The 22,224-nt window shown below is 37.9% G+C and overlaps 1 protein-coding gene across 1 annotated transcript in view; it reads right to left on the reverse strand.

Annotated features, from left to right (window-relative positions):
• REV3L (REV3 like, DNA directed polymerase zeta catalytic subunit) overlaps window positions 1–22,224 on the reverse strand; it is a 117,183-nt gene that overhangs the window by 50,002 nt on the left and 44,957 nt on the right. The window contains exons 2-11 of the mRNA XM_074150943.1: window positions 20,931–21,120; window positions 18,705–18,779; window positions 17,896–18,056; window positions 14,047–14,143; window positions 6,876–6,970; window positions 6,212–6,316; window positions 5,178–5,262; window positions 4,940–5,092; window positions 4,518–4,636; window positions 1,682–1,919 (exon numbers count right to left, since the gene is read on the reverse strand). Coding sequence (XP_074007044.1) covers window positions 1,682–1,919; window positions 4,518–4,636; window positions 4,940–5,092; window positions 5,178–5,262; window positions 6,212–6,316; window positions 6,876–6,970; window positions 14,047–14,143; window positions 17,896–18,056; window positions 18,705–18,779; window positions 20,931–21,120 — 1,318 coding nt within the window. The remainder of the gene's footprint in view (window positions 1–1,681; window positions 1,920–4,517; window positions 4,637–4,939; window positions 5,093–5,177; window positions 5,263–6,211; window positions 6,317–6,875; window positions 6,971–14,046; window positions 14,144–17,895; window positions 18,057–18,704; window positions 18,780–20,930; window positions 21,121–22,224) is intronic.

The raw sequence follows: 22,224 nt of genomic DNA on the forward strand, positions 1-22,224 counted from the left end.
TCCACAGATAATAACTTGGATCTCTCTGCATTCAAGACCATCAGTTTAGATTCCCGTAAAATTTGTGTAACACAGCATGATAAACCAGTCCAAGTCTCAATGGGCTTTTTTCTCCAGTTCAGGACAAATCAAACCCAAGTCACTCAATTCAGTCAGTAGGATGTTGTTACTCCTCATCATCTCAATATATTTTCTGAGATAATGGAAGATTGGTGAATACCCAATAACAGAAAAGTGATAGTACAGATATATATGGTAGGATACATTAGGAAGCAGTACAGATAGAATGAGTCTGAGCAGAATAAGATTGGATCCATTGTCAGAGTCAAACTGGCTCTATGCATGAGAAGAATTATGCAGGGAGCAGAGACACCTGTGCTCTGTTCTGAAGTCAGGCCAAATTTTGCAGAGATCACACCGAATCAAAGCTTGTAATTCCCTCTGAACAGGAGTTGACTCCCTGCGGAGGTACCCAATACGTACATTCTCCCTAGTGCTTTCTGTCTGGGATTGAGATGTAGGCAAATATGAGCATAAGCCACGTCATCAAGTCTGATGAGTTTTTAAATAGGATTCTTTATTGCATAAAAGCAGTTAATTGCTTCAGGACCCTATCTGACTCCAGAAGTTATACAGTCATGCCCATCCAGAGCTGTGTCTGAGCTAATAAATTCTGCAAGATATAGGCTGGTTTTACACAGAAACTACCACTAGACTGAAGTGTTTTAGATGGAAATTCCAACTTTTCAGACTACTGTGAGGGGAAAAAAAAATAAAATCAAAGGTCAGACAGGAAAAGTAGCTTTAGAGATGAATTATCTCTAGAACTAGGAGACTAATGATCTAACTTTTGATTCTGTGACAACTTTTCTGTATGTCTTCAGGAAAGAAAAGATTAAATATTTCTATGCCTCTCTTGGTCTCTGAATCGTAGTATAATTATGATTTCTGATGTAAAAATCAAATATCAAAATGTTATGTCTGTGAAGTCTCTCATCTTTCAAATAGAATTATAAATACCAGAAGGTCTGCCCAAAGCAGGGGTGAAGAGAAACTGGATATAGCTTCTTTCAACGTCTGTCAGTGTGGACTGTACAAAAGGTCATTACAACCTGAGAAGGTGTTCCAAGAATCTTGGCCTTAAAAATATCCAAGCTGCTGACCTTTAGCAGTCCAGCAGAGTGAGCAACATTCATGTTTTGATTTAAGCTTTGAGCATGGAAATAAATGGGTGTTTTTCTTAGGCTTCTGGGTCAGTCTTCATAAGACTACTTCTTAAATATTCACTTCAGTAAAACTTACAGGCACATGTGATGTACAAGATACATCTTAACATCTGTACTACATCCAAGGTGTGACCTTAAATGGAGGTTACAACTAAAGTTTTTTTTGTCTTTGGATTAGTAAGACAAAAAACCTACTCAATTTTTCCTCAAACAGCAAACTAGAAGCTTAGGTCTAGCCAAACCTAAACATTTAATCTTTATTTCCATATAAAACTGACAATTCACAACATCATCTGAACAACTGCATCCTATCCCAAGTACTGCACAGATTTTTCCAGTGCTGTCAGAGACCTCTCTACAGCTCAGTAAGCTCACCACACAGTTGCAAAAACGGTGGGAGGGAGGAAGGATCTGGCAGAAAAGAACATATTAAGAAAAGAAAATCACATGCATACCTTCTTTTTGGTCCAGGTTCTTCAATGCTACTGTCCCACCTTTGGGACATTAACAAGCTAAGTTCCATTTCTTCTTTCTCGCACTGTGGCTCATTTTCTTCATCATCACTGTTCTGAGAATTTCGACAGCTTCCAAGAGAACGACGATGAGAGAGCATATTGTGATGTCCCATCTGATATCCATCATTCTCCAATCCAGCCAACAGATCAATCATGGCCTCATCAGCACTACTGTCCACTGCAGAAAAAGCCCATACAAGTAGAATCTGTATTTTGTTCTACTTGTAAATGACTAGTTATAGTCTACCAGTAAAAAACCAAACCAAACAAGCAAAACCAAAACCACCCTCAACATTTTGAAATCTACTAGTTCATTACTGTCTAAAGCAAGACAGGCTACAGAAACAAAGCTCTTTTCATACCTTATTTTTTCAAGTTTTATGATTTGTTATCTTTTCTAGATCTTTATCTAGAGTCTTGACAACCTTCTTTTATTTCTGCCCTCCTCTTCTGATTGTAGTAGATTTAGTGGAAGCACTTCTCTCTCTCTCTGCCCTCCTATTACCTCCTCACATTCAGTAAAGCCTCAGTTTCCCCTTTTATTTCAGCATGAGTGCCAGCTTCTGAAACACCAGTGCCTTCTCTTGCTCTCACCATTTCAATGGCTGCATTAACTTTGAACTTTGTTGGGCACTTCTCTGTATCACTTGGAAGACTTTCAATCACTGCATCTCATGAAAGGTGAGGCTGATTTAGACCAACTAGTTCATCTTTCCTTCTGCCCTTTACTATAATGCTTAACTTCATCTCACTTTTCACTATAACCTATTCTCTTTCTAGGTTCCTCTAAACACTGAAAGTTTACCTGGTTTCACTCCTCCCTTAGATTTTTTTTTTTTCCTCCTTTATTTGACCCAAGTTTACACTAACTCACGCACTTGCCTTCTCATTCTTGGTTTTTATTTCTTAAACATCCTTCCAAGTCACAATTTTTTTCTCACTCTCCTCCTGCTTACCTTTCATCTGACCTCATAACCAATTTATGATCTCCAGTCTACCAGGCATCTTTGTTACTTCTCTCCTCCTCTGGCTGAAGAACTACAATCTCTACTTTCCTTCCTCAGGAAATATCATATGATTTACAATGATCCTGAGAATCATATAAAATAAGTCTCAACATTGGTGAGGAAGGCATTTTCCATATTTTACAAAGGCTTCACAAGATACCATGCAACAATTTAGAATGGAATCCTTCCCCTTTGCCAGAGTTCTGAATTAACCCACTTTCAATTATACTTTTTGTTCTTGGCTCTTTTGCCCTTTGTGAGGTCCATCATTAAACTCCAGCCTTTACTTCCCATTAATATAAAGCTTGTTGTGTACCTCACAGCCGCCGCAGTAGAAGTAGCACGCTTCACAGCCCCTGTGACACTATAACTCTACAAAGGCATAGTAAAGACTAGTCCATGTTATGAAAGAGCATGAGACCCAAAGACGCAGCATGTTACTCCTAGTCATACAAGACACCAGTAATTAGGAGCCCCATGATAAGAAGAAAAAAGACAACAAAAAAGAAAGAAAAAGCCATTTGATTTCCTAACCACTGGAACAAACAGACCATTTCAACACTCGTATTTGGTAGGAGCAATTCAAATGCATAGTCCTAAGACATACCCTATATATTATTTTAGTCACTTCCCATCCTCTCAGCAAAATCTTCTCACTCCAAAAAAAAAAATGATAAATCAATGCTGATGTTTGCCAGCTCCCACGTAAGTTCTTTAGTTATAGTTCTCTCGATAAATCCAAATCCTTGCCTATAAAGCTCCCATAACCAAAATCTCGCCTACTTTCTGCAAAATAAAACAGCACTGAAAAACACTCTTAATCTCACTCCATCCACTCCTCCTTTCTTTGCAAGAAAAGATTGTATATTGTATTACCCATAGGCATATATTGTTGCCCATATTGTGTCTTGTTGCCCACGCACATATTCACACCATACATGTATCAAAAGCACTGAAGGCTATGGGTTTTAGGTATTTCCCTCCCACGTTGTAGTATCAACTGTAGCGCATATCAACATTATACTTTATGTTTACGTAGAATGTATACATAGAGATAGCACTAACTATGTGCTTTTCATATCCTCTGGAGTATTTGAGCTAGTTCTACCTGAAGTAGCTTTTCAAACAAGTTCCTTTGTTGTGTTATTTTCTGTTGTTTCCCCCTCGTGCCATTCACATTTGTTTAATGTCATGGTTCTTCTTGCCCCCTTTAACATTTTGCTTCTTGTTTCTTTGCCTTTAACTATTCTTTTTTATCCATAAATTCTGGGAAATGCTCTGCTGCAACTTGCCTCTCATTATCGGCCTACTATCCCCCAGTAACTCCAGACAGCTGAGCTTCTAAACATAGCCCATGAGCATGTTCTTTTCCATAATGTAAGAAAGATGCTGTAACTGCAAGAATATCACGGATAGACAGTCAAAATCCTCTTTATTCTGTTAGTTTTAGTCCTATAGCCCTACGAGCATAAGGAAGAGCTATACCCATAAGGAATTGCATTGAGCTGATCTGGCAAGGGGACAGGCTTTGTGAACCAGTAAAGCACAGTAGCCTCTACAAGTACACTGTCCTGGTAACATTTTTAGAAAATATAAGGTGCTTTTTTTGGGGCTGGTGGAGGGTGTGTGTCTGTGAAGTCTCAATCTGCTTGACAAACTCTGAGGTAAACTACTTAACTTTCTTTCATGACTGGTAACATAAGTGAACACAACAAAGACTGTGGAACAATAAAATAGCTTGGAAGAAAAGACATTCCAGTCATACTCACTAAAAACTGTAGTCTGACTCAGTCTTTGAGACAAAGGCTGAAAGCTCTGACTGTTCTCCACAATGTTTAAAATCGCTTCTTCATTAATAACAGCTTCCTCTTCTTTATCAGTATGTATCCTATTGGATTCTTTTAAAAGAAAAACAAAAAGAGAAAGGATAAAACTTCAAAGAGTCACAGACATCAATATATTATGAAAGTAAGCCACTTTAAAATGGATTTTACTAGTCAACTATGTTTCCATTATTTACTATGGCAATTTTGAAAAGGCTTACTCTAACAGTGATGAAAATAAAAGCAAAAATGCTCTTCATCTTTTCATAACTGACAATCAGATCTTCCTCGGCTTACTTCTGCTAATAGTATAAACAGCCAAAGCATGACATAGATTTATGCCTAAACAATTATGCTATTAAAAATACTCACCTTTGTTTATCTTTTTATCTTTATGCACTTCTACCATATTAGCTGGCGTACACTGAAAGGCTTCAGCAGAAAGTACCTCAGAATGTAGTGTTAGCTCAGCAGAGAACTCCTCTGATCCATTACTGTAGTCCACTGATCCTGACAACGTTCTAGTTAATTGAAAACCAATTTTTAAATGCATATTTAAGCTTTGCATAGAATACTATACTTTATGGCAAATGGCTAAACACTTACACAGAGAAGTCATTTTGCTTGAGGATTTCTTTAAGTCTCTTCTGAAAAAATTTTTCACTCTCTGTTGCTGGTACAAATCCACGGTCTTTAAAATTTGAAAAATATTTGTTATTCAGTTTTACTTTGACCTCTCAACACAGAGAGCAGCTAAAATTACTCATTTTACTAGGAAATGGCTCAAAATTAAAGGGTCCACTAATTTTAAGTGCCAAATTTGAGGGCTGATTTTTCAAGTGCATTTAAACACTTTAAAATACTTCACACACTCTCATTGATCTCATTTGCAACCGCGAATATCAACAGCATTTACAAATCATGTTGCAATTACACCAAGGGAAAGAACCACCAGTGAACAATTTTGAAAAGACTGTTTTATGCAGCCTGAGTAACATTACACAGAAACACAAGAAAAAAAAGACAGTCAGAAAGCAGTCTGCCTTAGCCAGGAACCTGCCTCTTTCCTTCTTGCAATCCTTTGGCTTGCTTGCCAAATATCATTCATATTTTAAAAGAAACATGGCCTAGGTGCTACAGAGAATAGGTCTGTTCATTATGCAATTAATTTGCAGAGCACAGTCTTGTGCAATGAATTTTACATAAAAATACAGGGATTTGTCCATCCTTTTAGGATTTTCATCTATCTTAGCTATAATTCCACAGAAATTCAAAGGAACTGCCCTTGTGTATAAACTACCATGGAAAGCTTCAGGGTAATAGATTTAATTTTGGCAGTATTTAAACATTTAAATGTTTTCCATAATAAAGCATGCAATATTAACTGTCATTATCATACATTCATTCTGCCTAGAATGCCTTGCAGCTAGCTGAATCATGATGTTTTTATGCAAGGTTATGTATCTTGCTTTTAAAATTGGAATACCGGACAATCAGTAAACTTGGAATTGAAAAAACAGTACATCTAAAAAGCCCTCAAACTTGATAAACCAATTTAAATTCTACCTCCTGCTTGCTTCTCATTCAAAGTTTTCAATAAACAGCTGCACAATTTTATTTTTTTTTTTTTTTTTTTTTACCTTGTGACTCAGGTGGCTTAATCTGAGAAGATTCACATTTGTCTCTTCGTCGCTGCTTTTCATCTTCCCATATAGCTTGCAAACCAGGGTTCCTGCCAATCTGGGCTGAAATACGCAATTATACATGAAGGGAAGTCTGTCAATGGGACAAAGCGTTCTTCCCCCCCGATTAGATTCTAACACTCTTCTTCATCTGTCATTCTAAACTGTTATGTTTTTAATTGCAATCCTTGCCTTACTCTAGGATTCAGTGTTATGTAAAAGTTAAGTTGTAACTTTATTTTTTTTCTAGATCTGTTATTTGTTATCTAGATCTTTGGCTTTTGCTGGTCTTTTCACCAAGTATGTACGTATAGATTATGTACACACACATGCATACTTCATGTTAATATTTCACTTGCTCTCCATATAAGTCTGAAACCTCCTGTTACACATTAACAAAAATCTCTTTCTATTGCTCTGACAATAGGCTGTTCTTATAACCTGTTTTCTTTCAGAGTTCATTCAATTTTTTATTTTTTTTTTAAACTTTGTACATTTGCAGATCAACAACTCACTAACACTGAAATCTGGACTGTGGCTTAACTAAGCTGAGCTTTAAAAAAAGATGACAATATAGTTCCTGTCCTAAAACATTTTACACAGAAAGTTATTAACACTTCACCTTCAATATCCAGTTGATTTAAAATGTCAGCAGCTACTGCATCCACCTCCAATTCACAGGTACTTTGTGGCTCAACATCTTTCAACATTAAAGAGCTGTAACAACATAAATATCACAGATTAATTTTATCTATATGTTGTTTTGAAACATATATCATCACTGTTTTCTGACTGGACTAACATCTAAAGTATTTCAGGGGGAACAGGGATGAGTACCTGAATACAGAATTACCAGTTCTCATCATCACCTGCAAGTCCTTAAATGAATGGTCATATTCAAATCTAATTACAAGAGAAATTTGTATCTTCAACTTAAAGGGACTAGCCTTTTCTTTTGTAGAGAGACTAGAAAGAAGTGGTAAACAATTCTAAATACTACAGCAGTTGCAATAATGTTCTCATCCTCAAATACAAGATGAAATGTTCCATAGAACTCTCAGCCAACAGGACCATCTGCATTTGCACGATCTTGTGCCCAGTAACACAGCAGCAAGAACGTTTCTCTGTCATTACAGTTCAGATCAATGCAAAACAGTTTAACATTTCCAACTAAGGGAAGCAAGAAATGTTTTATTTTTCAAGACTTTTTAATTTATTTAAGGGACTTAGGGGTAGCCTGGTGAATATAAACAGGGTATTAGCATCCCAAACACAAGCAGAACTAAGGATAACTGGCTTGATACTTAAATACTAGAAACAGATTCAAGCTTGTTTTATAATGATCTGATCATCTTCCTGCTGTGCCTTTTCAGGTCTGCTAAGGTCAGTGGCCTTCCACCTGTTGCTGTCAGTGAACTAATTTTAAGGAGTCCACGGGGGAAGCTAAGGAAGAGAAATCTTCTCCCAGGTTTACGGGGAAGTCTGTTCACAGTTTGAAAATTTTTTGGGAAACAGAAATTCCCCTTAAAGCTCCCAATGGCTAAAATAATGCTATTCTTTTGTCTAAGTTTATTAACTGGTGACTTACAACATCTACTTGTATTCCTACATTCCCTGACATAAACAGAACCTTGAAATTCTCAGCATGGAACACAAGATGTAATTTGTTAATATTTTCAATGCTCTCTATAAACTTTGAATAGAAGTCACTACAGCACAAGGAGGTAGTAGGTGATGTAATTAAAAGCTGGATATCCCCAAGACCTTTTTTGAAACTTAAGTATCATAGAATGGTTAGAGTTGGAAGGGACCTTAAAGATCATCGAGTTCCAAACCCCCTGCCATGGGCAGGTACACCTCCATTAGACCAGGTTGCTCAAAGCCCCATCCAGCCTGGCCTTAAACACTTCCAGGGATGGGGCATCCACAACTTCCCTGGGCAACCTGTACCAGTGCTTCACTACCCTTACAGTAAAGAATTTCCTCCTAATATCTAATCTAAATCTCCCCTCTTCCAATTTAAAACCATTACCCCTTGTCCTGTCACTACACTTCCTGACAAAGAGTCCCTCTCCAGCTCTCCTGTAGGCTCCCTTCAGATATTGGAAGGCTGCTATGATGTCTCCCCGGAGCCTTCTCTTCTCCAGGTTGAACAACCCCAGCTCTCTCAGCCTGTCTTCGTAGGGGAGGTGCCCCATCCCTCTGATCATCTTTGTGGCCCTCCGCTGGACCCGTTCCAACAGGTCCATGTCTTTCCTGTGTTGAGGACTCCAAAGCTGGACACAGTATTCCAGGTGGGGTCTCACGAGCGCGGAGTAGAGGGGTAGAATCACCTCCCACGACCTGCTGGCCACACTTCTCTTGATGCAGCCCAGGATGCGGTTGGCTTTCTGGGCTGCCAGTGCACATTGCCGGCTCATGTTGAGCTTCTCATCCACCAACACCCCCAAGTCCTTCTCCTCAGGGCTGCTCTCCAGCCATTCTCCGCCCAACCTGTATTTGTGCCTGGGATTGCCACGTCCCAGGTGCAGGACCCTGCACTTGGCCTGGTTGAACTTCATGCAATTTGTACGAGCCCATATCTCATCTAGATAGTATTTAACTATCTAGAAACATGAAATCTGAAAGAAATGTAAAATTAAACTGCTTCACTCACGTTGCAGACAACACCAACCTGAGTGGCACAGTTGAAATGCCTGAAGGACGGGATGCCATCCAGAGGGACCTGGACAGGCTCGAGAAGTGGGCCCATGTACACCTCATGAGGTTCAACAAAGCCAAGTGCAAGGTACTGCACCTGGTATCAATACAAGCTGGGGGATGAAGGGACTGCGAGCAGCCCTGCTAAGAAGGACTTGGGGATACCCATGCATGGAAAGCTGGACACGAGCCGGCAATGTGCGCTTGCAGCCCAGAAAGCCAACTGCATCCTGGGCTAAATCAAAAGAAGTGTGGCCAGCAGGTCGAGGGAGGTGATTCTGTCCCTCTGCTCTGGTTAGACCCCACCTGGAGTACTGTGTCCAGCTCTGGGGCCCCCAACAGAAGGAAGACATGGACCTGTTGGAGCAGGTTCAGAGGAGGGCCAGAAAAATTAACAGAGGGCTAGAGCACCTCTCCTATGAAGAAAGGCTGAGAGAGTTGGGGTTATCCAGCCTGGAGAAGAGAAGGTTCCAAGGAGAGGAGTTGTTACGGCCTTTCAATACTTAAAGGGGGTTTATAAGAAAGATGGGGACAAGGTTTTTAGTAGGGTCTGTTGCGACAGGACAAGGGATAATGATTTTAAACTAAAAGAGGGTAGATTCAGACTAGATGTAAGGAAGAAATTTTTTACAATGAGGGTGGTGAAACACTGGAACAGGTTGTCCAGAGATATGGTAGATGCCTCATCCCTGGAAACATTCAGAGTTAGGCTGGACAGGGCTCAGAGCCACCTGATCTAGTTGACGATGTCCCTTCTCATTGCAGGGGGAGTTGGACTGGATGACTTTTAAAGGTCCCTTCCAACCCGAACTATTCCATCTTCTTAGATGGAAGTATGTATTCTATGTAAAACTATTTTATGTAAGAGCAAAAATCTAATGACTTGTTACAGGAAAAGAAGGCAGAGCAGGATATTTCTTTGTCCTAAACATCCAGAAGTCATCTGGCAGAAGTTGTGATGCACTTATGACGTAGAATTCATTAACAACTGTAAGATGGTATGTATTAATATATGATTACTAATCCCTCCAGTTAGCAGTACTGTTTTGGAGTTACTGTGAGAATTAAGAGAACAGATGATAGAATTTCTAAACCAAAGTAGCTCAGTCTTTTAGCAGAAGTAGACTGCCCATGCTCTAATGCACACTTTAAGGACAATCCATTACCATCACTACCCTCCCTTCCCAGTCACACCATCAGCTGAGAAACAAGTCCATAATGTGATCAAAATGCATACTTTTCATATCACACATTTTGGGTGCTCATATCCATCAAAGCATTCAAACAGAGCCCACCCTGGTGGGTGACAGGAACTGCAGGCAAGCTGAAACTTGCATTTTGATCACATAATAAGAAAGAATTACAAGATCACTGGGAAACAGGAACGAGGGAGGACACCGCAAAAATTTTTTCTGCTCCCTTCATGAAATCAAAGCGTTTCTGGGAAAAAGTTAAAGGGGCCACAATACACAATGGTCACTGATATCAGAAGTGTTTGTGATTTTAATACTTTCCTTTGCTAAATGACACATGTAAATGACCAGAAATCTGGTCAAGATCTGTCTTTTATTTGTTTGGTACATACAACAGCAAAGCTCTGAGCTTCCTACTTTTACCAATTTCCTCTTTTAAAAGTATCCTTTTTTTTTTTTTAAAAAAAGGGAGGAGAGAGAGAAACAAAATTCTGGAAAAGTTTAAGACAAAATACATTTTTAGTGTTAGTGACCTATTTCTGAAGAGTTTGTTTGATGACTAAAACCATTAACTGAAACATTTGCCTTTCCTCTGACAAAAAGTCAGCTTTCTATACTTTTCCCCTTTAACTAGTTAGGACATTTTGTCAAAAAAACATGTCTTGGATTTCCACATCCCCATCAAGACAGTGGCCACTGATTTGTCTTGAGAACTGATCAATACCACAGAGAGAATTGGCCAAGAGCTTTCCAAATAATCAGATTTCTTATTAATAAAAGATTCTAATACGGATTTATCCTATAAAATAACACTAAATTCAACATTGGTGAATTCAAAACATACTAGTAGTTGTCACTGTAACCTATGTCTTTTTCCATAATAATATTAACTTGAAGCATGTTCTTTGTCTGCAACACAATTAGAAGCAGAAAAGCTCATTTTACCCAAACTCTAAATCAAACAGATATAAGGAGTCTTTCCATCAAAAACTACAGTATTCCAACTAACATGGCGTATTATTAAAATTAAAAAGACTGAGCTAACAAGAGCTCTTTTTTGAAACATATTTAGGATTTACCATCATCATTCTCATTAATGTTTTCAGGATTAAGGCAGGACTGGCAGTCAAAACTTCACATTCCAAAGACTGATGTGGAGGCTAATAAAGACAACTGACAAGTACAGTAAGATTTTCATAAGACTTGAAAAATGTCTTCTCAATACAATCGGGTCATTAACGAGGCATTTAACATCCTTGTCAAAGTGAGTCGCTAGATACTTGCACCAGCAGAAGTCAGGGCAGTGGCTACAAGCTTCTGCAACATCCATGTAAGCCACAGAGGCCAAGGAGCCATTTGTTCCCACTTCAAGAAAAACCTCAAAGGGCATATGAAAGCAAAGAAGCTTTAACTGGCCCTTCTAACATTTTAATTTACTCTGATTAAAACAAAAACGTCAAAGGGAGAGGGAGGAGTACAAATTGTCCTGAAGTACAGTTATTTAGCATGATTACGTGCTTCTTTGAGAATTATTTCATATGAATACTGTCAATAGCTTAATAAGCTGTTAGGTTTGCTGGTTTTGCTCACCTGAAACAAACATGCACAACACATCAGGAAAACGTATGAAGCAATTGTATCTCCTACTATCCCAGATCAAGCCACATTTACTCAACAGCTACAGTGCTGCAGTTAGCAGGTAAGAAGACAGCATGAAGAAGTCAGAACATGCCCAGTCTCCTAGCTGTAGTTAGTTGAAAATATGAAATACTTCAGGTCATTAGCAGTTGTTATACCTTGGAAGATATTCAGAAGTGGTCTGTTTGATACAGATTGCCCTACACAATAGACTAACCACCTGCCTCACATCACATGCATCAGTTTTGCAAAGAAAAAGAAAAATTTATGTAATGTCAAAACCACAATTTGAGAATATCTGTATAAGAACAAGATTAGAACAAAAGAATTAGCAAGTCCCAGCCAAAGCTTTTCATAACATCTATGTTTCATTTTGTAAAAGAGAACGTAGATAGAATTGTTCACAAGGTACAACTTGTAATACAGATATATGAAAGGCTGGGTTAAAGTGAGGTGGCATAGGAATGGAGGCAACCCAACTGCAAGAGAACAAAAGTTTACTCTCTTAAGCAGCAAGATAAATCAACGTTGCACAACATTGAGCTGCCATGGCTAGACTACTTGAGATGCACACTATGCTGAAAAACTCTACTACAAATCCATCTTACCTTTGTAGAAAAAGCTCCAAATAAATTATTTTGAGAACAGACACAGACAACAGTCCCTATTTTTGAAGAAAGTAAAAGTTTTTTGGCACTATCCACTAGCATAATAATGATAATACTAATGTAGGATGAAAACCATGCTCAAGGAAAGTACCAAGGTTTGGTTCCTCAGATGCTGAAGCAATAAGCAACAGTGGACACAATTTTAAAAGTGCCCACTCCATACAGTTAGCTAGATTGAAGCCCTCAAAAACCTTGAAGAATGGACGTCAAGGTCAGTACCTTAAATCACCAACATTAATGACAGCCTAGGAAAACAAGTTCTGTGATGATCACATCTCAGGTATTTATAGTGTTAAACTGAGGATAGTAAATAAAAAGTTAACCCCACAGAGAATCTGAGAGGCGTCTCTCAACTACACTGATAAGGACTCTAAGCTTTGAGGTGATAGTTTTCCATATTCTGTTCATGGAAGAAAAAAGTCTTTATTTGCAGGATATTCCAGTGACTTGAATAATGTGCATATTTTATTAAGAATCAAACGGCTAAATAAAAACATGTACATTCTGACATGCAGGAAAAGCAATTATGCCAGCCACAAACCTAGTGGAAATCTGTAACATTACACAACTGCTAGACTGTGCAACACTTATTTGTTAGATCTCTCGATTTCCATATAAACTAGTGTTCAATAGCAAATCTAGGATTTAAGAAAGAAACTGTTTCTCAAATGCATACTACCAATCGTACTGCTTTTAACACATCATGTCCAAGTGGTAGACTTGACTGGCAGATTATGCCAAGCCTGATGTTTACCAGAAAGTTTTCTCACTGGAACTCACAGAAGTGTTTCATCATTTATTATCAGCTACCTGAGGGATAACATGAATGTGTCTCATGTGAAGAACTCCTCTTGTCAAAACTGTTGGACAGCACTGCCAGGCTGAGGCGACTACTGCCTGTCTTAAAGTGGGGTTTATGGGTTCCAGTCTGATAACACTGGCAAGTATTGTACCTAAAGGCCTCATAACATCAGGGATTCTTGGGCGCTAGTGGCTTTGGACATTCGTCTGCTTCATAACAGAATCACTTTAGAATTAGATTAAAAGAACTGTCCTCGGCTTAATACAGTTTGCCAATCATAGCAGCAAGTTAGTAATGCAGAGATTTACCAGGAGCAAGACAGGACGTGGTTGGGTTAAATACTGTTCTGAAGTGGCAGATTAGCAAGGTGCTACCTTAGGAATACTCTGACAGCATGCTATTCATGTTAGTTAAGGGTGATTACAAAACCACAAACTGTGAGCTGATGTGTAAAGTATTCTCTATAACTATTAAACTTGCTTAGCTTTGCATCAGAAGTCATTAGCTAGAAACATTATCTTCCAAAGACCAGAAAGTTAAATTTGCCACATATATTCCTATTGTTATCCCCCTGTTAGATTTTTACAACCATATGCCAGAAAGTGTCAGATCACCAAAACTATAAAAAATAAATTAAATAACAATCATTTGTGTCACATTAGCACTTTTTTTTTTTTTTTTTAAACATATGAAACATATAAGGGTCCTTTAAATGAGACTGGAACCCTGTAGTAGATACAAGATGATGTACAAAAGAAAATAAAGCATACGTAAAAAATTTGGAATGCTGACCTTGGTATTTCATCTTCTTCCCATTCAGTGAACGATACATTGCTTGAATTTTCTGGTAAATGAATTCTATGACATTTACTTACACCTGATGTATCACCTAGGAAGGAAAAATGAATGAGAAATGAATTCATTTATGCATCATTTTATTTATTTATTTTTACATATTTCATTGTGTAATTGCATTTATTATTTAATACTACCAGTCCAAATGCTCCTCAAGAATAACACTGCTTGATAATATCTTCAAAAAGTAACTATGCTATCATTTAAATGATTGAACTTTCTAACATGTAGATACACATAAAAGGAAAAATATATTCTCACACACTGACATTATTAGAATTACATTTGCTGTGTTCTAGTCATATCTTAAGCTAAATTCAATCTTTGTCTATTTCTGTGAGTTTCAAAGTAAATCATGCAGTCTGATGTAAACTTCAGAATTCCCAAGTGTTTGGGTCCTCAGGTCAGATCCCAGTGGGAATTAGAAGCCAAATAAAACACAAAATTCTCCTTCACAGTTTTCCTCTTTCTTATCTGAGCTGAAAGACAATACACAATATATCCAGATGCAGTGGCAGTACCAGAAAGTGGAAACCTACAATGAAGGAAAATGTTGTCTGACCCACAAATAAAGAAAACACTGTGTAAGCTTGCTCAGAGGTCTCAGGGTAAGGAAGTGTGCTCTAAAGTCATGCTGGAGAAATCCTCTCTGAAGATTTACTGCCTCCCTTGTGGTCTCCTCCTGAACCTTCACTCTTCAGGGGAAGGAAAGACAATACACACAGGATGTGGCACAAGAAAGAAAAAAGCCCAGGAATAGAGTTGGGGGGAATAGAGTTGGGGGGAGGCAGAATGGGAGAAGACGTTGAAAATTACTCAGTCTCACACTTCTGTGTGAAAGACCAGCTTGAACCTTGAATTTTCTCAGTTATGCTGGTGTCACACACTAGTAGGTTTTTTTGGTATTAAATTTACCTTTCAGCAATAGCAAACACTTTTGCATTTGTCAGATACACTAATTGAACAACTCATTTGTCAGAAGCCTTCAATAAATAAATATTTATTAAAACAGGTTTTTTTAATCTATAATTGTAACGTAAATTTCGTAACAGTGTTGCCAATGTGAATTCCACTACTTGGAATAGCAGGGAAAGGGATATCTCATGTAGCAAAAAGCCCTGAATAACATAGTTACTACAGAAGCAACTGGGAAACACCAGGCCAGAAGTACCTCAGAAGCTACAAATAGAAGCAACTGAAATCCAGCAGGCTTAATTAAGTATGTTTCATACCAACCTTACTGCACCTAGACTAGTCCCTGCAAATCCTGTTCCTACATCAGACACCTGCGTGTGCTGACACAGCACACAGTCACTAAGCTCACATGGAAAATGTGGCACTCGAGCGTGGTGAAAAGACAGGCCCCTGTTTATGCAGGAGCCAGCTCACGTTCAGCCACACCTGCACTAAGATGGTGCACTGTGATGCCTGAGCAGGTGATTCCAAAAGACAGCACAAAATTCCCTACTTCCAAATACTTGTAAAAATCAAGGCTCAAATTCCTGTATCAGTTTGTTTCTTCAGTAAAGTTACTCATAGGGATAGAGATTTAAGGACGCTCAGTATTCCCCTTTTGACATGAAGATCTTGAACGACAAATAGCAGTGATATATCAAGGTCTTCCAGAGTCATATTACAGAAGATGATTCAACTACTGAAAGTAAGTTTTCTAATAGTTTCAGTGGCAAGCGGTGCGTGAATGAATTTGCAGCCTTCTATCCTCACTATCCATAAAGAGAAGAACTTGAAGAAAAGAACTGATGAAGGCTGATGAAGGCAGACTATTCCTGCTACTACAAATTTGCCTACTGACCTCTCTCAGCCTTCAAGAGAGTCTACTTATCTCAGTGAGAAAAATAGCACTAGAAACAGGCTCCTGAGGCTGCTTACTTACATTTAGGAACAGATCTATTATTGAATTTTCTATTCCTTGCCAGGCAAATTTTTTTATTATCCTCTGCAAGGGAAGAAAGATAAGTGTTTGCTGCACATCTTTAGGCACAGGCTTTTACTGCCATCTAAGAAACAACGTTCAGCCTGGCCTGCATGGCACAAACTATGCTTGACTAAAATGAATGCACACCCCAAAGACACAGCAGCTGTGGAACCGGGAAGTGTGTCAGTCATAAGCTGTGCCTTCTACACTACTCCAACAGGTCAGAGCTTGGAAAGGATGGCACTTCTTACGGCTGCTGTGCAAGGACTGGCCCCTTGATAGCATTGCCTCTATGAGGTTGTACCAGGGACAAACCACTTGTCACGCAGCTTCTGTGCTAGGAGTAGTAGACAGTGATCCTGCACCTGGAGACTGCAACAGACTGAGGCAGGCTAGTTATACGCATGTGATATGGAGCTGCGCAAAGCTGTATGAATCTTGCTAGAAGCACAGCTGCCTTTATCTGACTCAGCCCGGACAAGGTAGTCTGTCATTTTCTTGCTGTTATCCTACCGGATTCTCTCCTACCAGAATAAATCCACTGGTCTCAGCCCATGCTCCTCTTTCACCCTCTTCTTCCCATTCAAGACCTAGGTTTCCCACCCTTAAATAAATGAGGAAGGAGAATATAAATAGCTTATGTCTTTCATCTATCATCTGAAAGAGAGAGGCAAAAGAGCTATGGAAAAAGAATCGGAGCAAGTATTTGATACAATTGCATTGCGTGTCTCCAGAAGGCCACTTTGGACACCTGGAAGACTAAAGGTACCTGACTATACTTCCTCAGGACTGAAGATCCTGAAGATGCTCTATCCATGGCTGAGCTTTTGTCTTCCTACAGTTTTGACACCAGCAAAAAGTGTGGCCTATTATTGAGTATGAGAAGAGTATTTTTTTTAGATGAGAATCAGCTATGAAACCCCATGCACTAATCTATTGCTGTCTGAATATACACGCATAAAAATAATGGGACAAAATTAAAGTCAGCATGATTCTTACTTGCTCTTTTTACGGAAAGATACTTTACAATTCTTTTCAACATTTGCTTTAGCTGTAGGAACAATTATGATTTAAGTAAACACTACCCACTTTTCTAAATGTTAAATACCAAAGACATTATGTTTTTCCTACTGTTCTCTCCCCTTTATACTAAAGCATTTAGATAACATTATGGATGTTCTTGTCAAACTTCATTTTTATGGAAGTGTGTACATTCAAAATGCCAAACTAATTTTTTTAAATGAAAATTTAAAATACCTCCTTTGCTCAGCCATTTATATTTCATATTTCACCTTAGAGCGAATGACATTAGTACAAACACAAGCTTTTTAATTAAAAACACTGTCAGCAGAGCATTATGGTTAGCCATAATTTTATAAAGACACTACCACAGCAAAAAAAAAAAAAAAAAAAAAGAATTATAATTGATATAAGAATCAAAAACAAACATAAAAAAATTAAAGCAACAGTATTAGTATGCTATAGTTCATGTAAATTCTTCAACTAAATGTCAACTATTTTTAATCTTCTACTTGTGAAGAGGTGTGACCATCTTGTGAAAATGGGTCACTGCTACACTGCTGACAGAACATGTATTTCTTGATATATAGACTCTCGTTTCAGGAAGCAGACTCTTCCTCAATCCAAACACACAGGCATAAAAAGGAAAAATGATAGAAAGCTACACACAGACTTTGTTTTGACACAGAAAGCAAACTACAGGGAAAAAACACGTGATACCCTTTCAGCCACAGCTACAGCAAAAGTCTGACAGCTAGTAACATTTCCTTCAAAATGGCAGCTTTTAGCCTTCAAAACAATTATTTGGTCTTAAGAAATAAACACCTTACTTTTTCTCCTCGCCTTTCTGAATTTGACAGCAGCCAGGTTTATTAAATTCATTCCATATAAGTTGTAGTCTATAAAGAGTTGAAGGAGGTAGGGAATATGGGCTTCGTGAGGCTGGTAAGATTTGTTCATTATGGCTCCACCCTGCAGAAGCTCACATACTCTAAAATTAAAGACAAATTAGGACATAAACCAAAAATTATTCCAGTACAACAAGACTGAGGTTTGATTTTATCAAAATATAAAATACTTAAACTTCTTAAATTTTGCCTTAGTTGTATTTTTAACTTAAGAATTTTGCTTTTGCAAAAACAGACACACAAAAATGATCTCTGCTGAAAATGATTCAGTATTTGGGTGTTAACTACAAAGAAGCTGTGAATCCTCCAGTTTAAAAAAAAAAAAAAATCTATGAAAAAACATCATATCATGTACTATTCCTGCAACTAATCCAAAGCCACTATAGTCCATGGAAATCTTTCTACAGATCCTTCCAACTCTAAAAATTCAGTGAAATTCAGAGTAACTGTAGCAGCTGTAAGCCTATACACTTTGAAAGTCTCTCTAGTTCTCCTTGACATATATGTGAAGATGTCCTGCATGGTTTTAAAGTTACATACTGTATACACAGAAGCAGTATTTTAACAACTTCCTAGAAGCATGACAAATCTGCTCTTTTAAACATCTACACATTAAAACAAAATTTGTTGCTTTTATTTTGTTAAGATGTGGGTGAATCTTGCTTCAAAATTGACTTTTTAATTCAAGATATAAGGAAATTAGCCAGAATTTCATATTACCACATCCTTACCTTTTTACCATTGCAGGATTGTAAAGATAAATCTTCATGAACTGCCTCTCCTTTTCATGGTAACCATAAAAAGGCCTGGAGAGGAAAAAGTAAAAGCAAGAAGCTAGCCAGTTATGCTGTGGCATTTATTCAACTGCATTTTACTATAAAGACTATTAAAATCCAGGGGAAAAAAACCAGAAGATAAACTGCATATCCAGGAGAAAATTCCCACATGTCAGGCCAAATGGAAACGTTACACTACTATATAAAGATAAAAAGAATAGGCCCTCTGCATGTCAAAGTATCTAAAAAAATTAAAATTAGAGGGCAGTTCTAGCTTACACTGTTCCTCACTTTCCCCACATGTAAACACACTAATGGCACACCATCATAATAGTACTTTTAATAAATTTATTAGTTGTGGACTGCTTCAAAACTAGCATTCCGCCTTTCTGATAAATGCTGTAACAAAGTCCTTAAGGACATTATTTCTGCAGATCAGGTGTAAATGAATAAATACCAGCTGTGTAATATAAATGACTGAACAATGAGAACAGCTTAAAATAGCGAATAGCTGCCCCTTTTCAGTGATTACTAATGATCTCGTGCACTAAATGAGGCATGAATCCTGAAGAAAATAGGATTTGAGAATGCAATTAAAGAATACATAGCATAATGAATATGTCAAGGCTAAACTGAGGCTGAACAGGCAGCATTAATTCTGGTATTACTTGACTGAATTACTGACTTTTCAGCATCTAGAATTTTAATCTAATCTAACATGCTTGTAAAACAGCATGTTAAGGAAACTGGCCATAATTCAACACATCGGGTGAATGCAAGAATCTACAGTTTGCAGTAATCACAACCAAAGCCAACAGAAATTCATGAAGGCATACATTTAAATGTTACCTCTACAAAATAAAGTAAAAAAAATCAAAATTTTTCTATCAAAAAAAAATGAAGTTCAGTAGTAAGAAGGGTTTCAGTCCTAAATTAAATGCAAACTCAGCACAACTGCGCAACTACAGCATTAATATTGCTGTCCTTAATATGATTAAATATACACACATTTAATATCTCCAAAAGCTAGACTGAACTGTTTTTAAAAATGTTTATGATGCTAAAACTGAGCTAAGTTGAAACAACAAACTTAAAGCTATTCAGCTGAAAAGGAGATCAGATCTTGTCCAGCTTTCACTGTTGAGATGAACAATTATACAACAATTCACACAGTTCTCACAAAAAGAAGAAATTTGGGGGATTAGCTTCCTTGTTAGCGCAGAAACACATCAGAAAGTTCTGATTAGAAATGAAGATAGGTTATTGCAGCCACTTTACTAGCAATATCTAGAAGATACCACTAAAATTGGCTGGGAAAGAAAGATTATCTTCCTAAACTCAAAAGTTAAAAAGAACATATTTCCAAAGTGCATGAAAAAAATAAGGAAAAGACAGTGCTGCACAGTACTGAAAATCAGCATTTATGTTGTTTTGAAGATGAAAAAGTCAATGCATGCATAAACTAACTGTGTTCCTCCAGGACAGCTTCCTATTATTCACTATGATTTGACATATTTTTCAGCCCTTGGTTATGCAAGTTAAATAAAAATTGATTAAGGGAGTCCTTAAAATGTTAACATTCAATAATAACATATAGTTCCTGCAGCAGCAGAAAGCTGCACCACATAAAACATGACAGCCAGCTTAACAGATAAGTTAATTAATGTTTAAGAGCCTTCACTTCACGGCCTGTGCTGCTGGGACAATTAGGTGGATAAACATGACCTGAAGGTCTCTGTGATGTGCTTGCTAAAGGGACCACCTTAAATGAACAAAGAAAAGGAGACCTAGGGTCAGGCTCCTGCAAGACATGCCTGGTCACAAGGAACCTAGAATAACCTAAACAGGTAGAAAATGCCGGCTGGAAAGTACTGCCGTAATAGCAGAGACAGAAAAAGCTAAAAGGAACAGATTTGGAAAAATGATAGACACTAAAATCAAAGTTTAGGAAAAAATGGTCGTGTCAAGTGTTTGAGGGAAAACCTATTCATCATGTTAAAGTCAAAGCAAGTGAGAAGAGATATTTAGTAGCTGTAAAGGCCTGTACAAAAAAAACACATGGGGGAGAAGAAAAAGGAAAAGCACTGCAGTCACCCAAGTTCCTAGTGAGTACTTTTATGTAGTACGACTGCAAAAACATTTCAAAACAAATAACCAAAAATCCTAAGAGGTCATACTTACATTCCAGATACTAATGACACTTTGAAAACATGTTGAATACTAGAAGATGGATTGCCTAAAGCCACGTTAAGTGCTCTGTCGATGCTGAATGCCACTTGACGAAGATAGTATTCTGGATGCTGTCCAAAACCATCATATGGTACATAGAGGTAAGGAAAGATACCATGTAAGTGGAGACATGTCTTCTGACCTAAAGAGAAGAGGCAAATATTTGTTTTCTAATGAGTACATCATTTTCTTCTTTTAAGTAGTCCCTAATTTTTTTATCAGGTTATTTTTAGGTTCTGCAGACAGGACAAATTTATAAAACAAGTTCAGGTGTATTTCAAACAAAAGGTACCTATTTTGAGCAGTTCTTACATGTGATTCATGGGCAAAAGCAATACAGAACAGACGGGGTTACATGACATACAGAATGGCAAAGTCTGCTGTTATGCAAGTATAATCCTAACGATTTTCTTTGTAGTAGTAAAACAATGCCTCTCTGAGAATAATTTTGCATATTGAGTCACTGTTGGATGGTTAATGGTTTCTCAGCCTTTGTGAAGAATTTGCAGTACCAAAATTCTTCCCATTCCTCGCTGGGATGAGCACACAATCTCTCAAAAATTAAAAAGAAAGTCCAGAGCATCTACAAGGGCATTCAATACTCTAGTTACTAAGGCGTAAGTTGGGATATGGAAACAAACAACTTTTAACCTTTTAAATCTGTGGATCCCTGAGAAGTCTCTACTGCATATGCAGATCTCTAACATTCTAACAACATGCTTACTTCTCAGCATTAGCTTTCTTGAGTCTGCAATAACACCAGAACGAAAGAACACACCATGAAAGCCATTGTGCTAGACCACAGCTTAAGCTTCGTCTTCAGACAAGGTAGGACAGTAACATGAACTGGGATCTCCCAGTTTTTCTCCCAGCCAAAACATCTAACATGTTTTTTGGGGGGGCTAGTCTCAACTGTAATGCATGTTCTCTGTTCTTTCCCCATGACAATGCAACAGAGCATGCATTCACTGCTGAAACTAACATCAGATCCTGCTTGCCACCCTTCCAGTCCCAAAAATCATTCATGACTTTCACAGAAAAATACTATGAGCACATGCCGCTGATTAACCCCCACTGCACCGCAATGATAGGCAAAGTATATCATCTTGCATTTTGTTTTGATAAATTCTCTGCATGAAGACAGGAAAACAGTATCTGAAGACAGTGCTTTCATCAACCAGGAGATAAGTATTACAAAGAGGCAGCACAACTTCACTGATCCACAAGACCAATGAAAAGACTTCCA

Source organism: Numenius arquata, chromosome 7 (assembly GCF_964106895.1).
Source record: "Numenius arquata chromosome 7, bNumArq3.hap1.1, whole genome shotgun sequence".
In the NCBI taxonomy this organism is placed as follows: Eukaryota; Metazoa; Chordata; class Aves; order Charadriiformes; family Scolopacidae; genus Numenius; species Numenius arquata.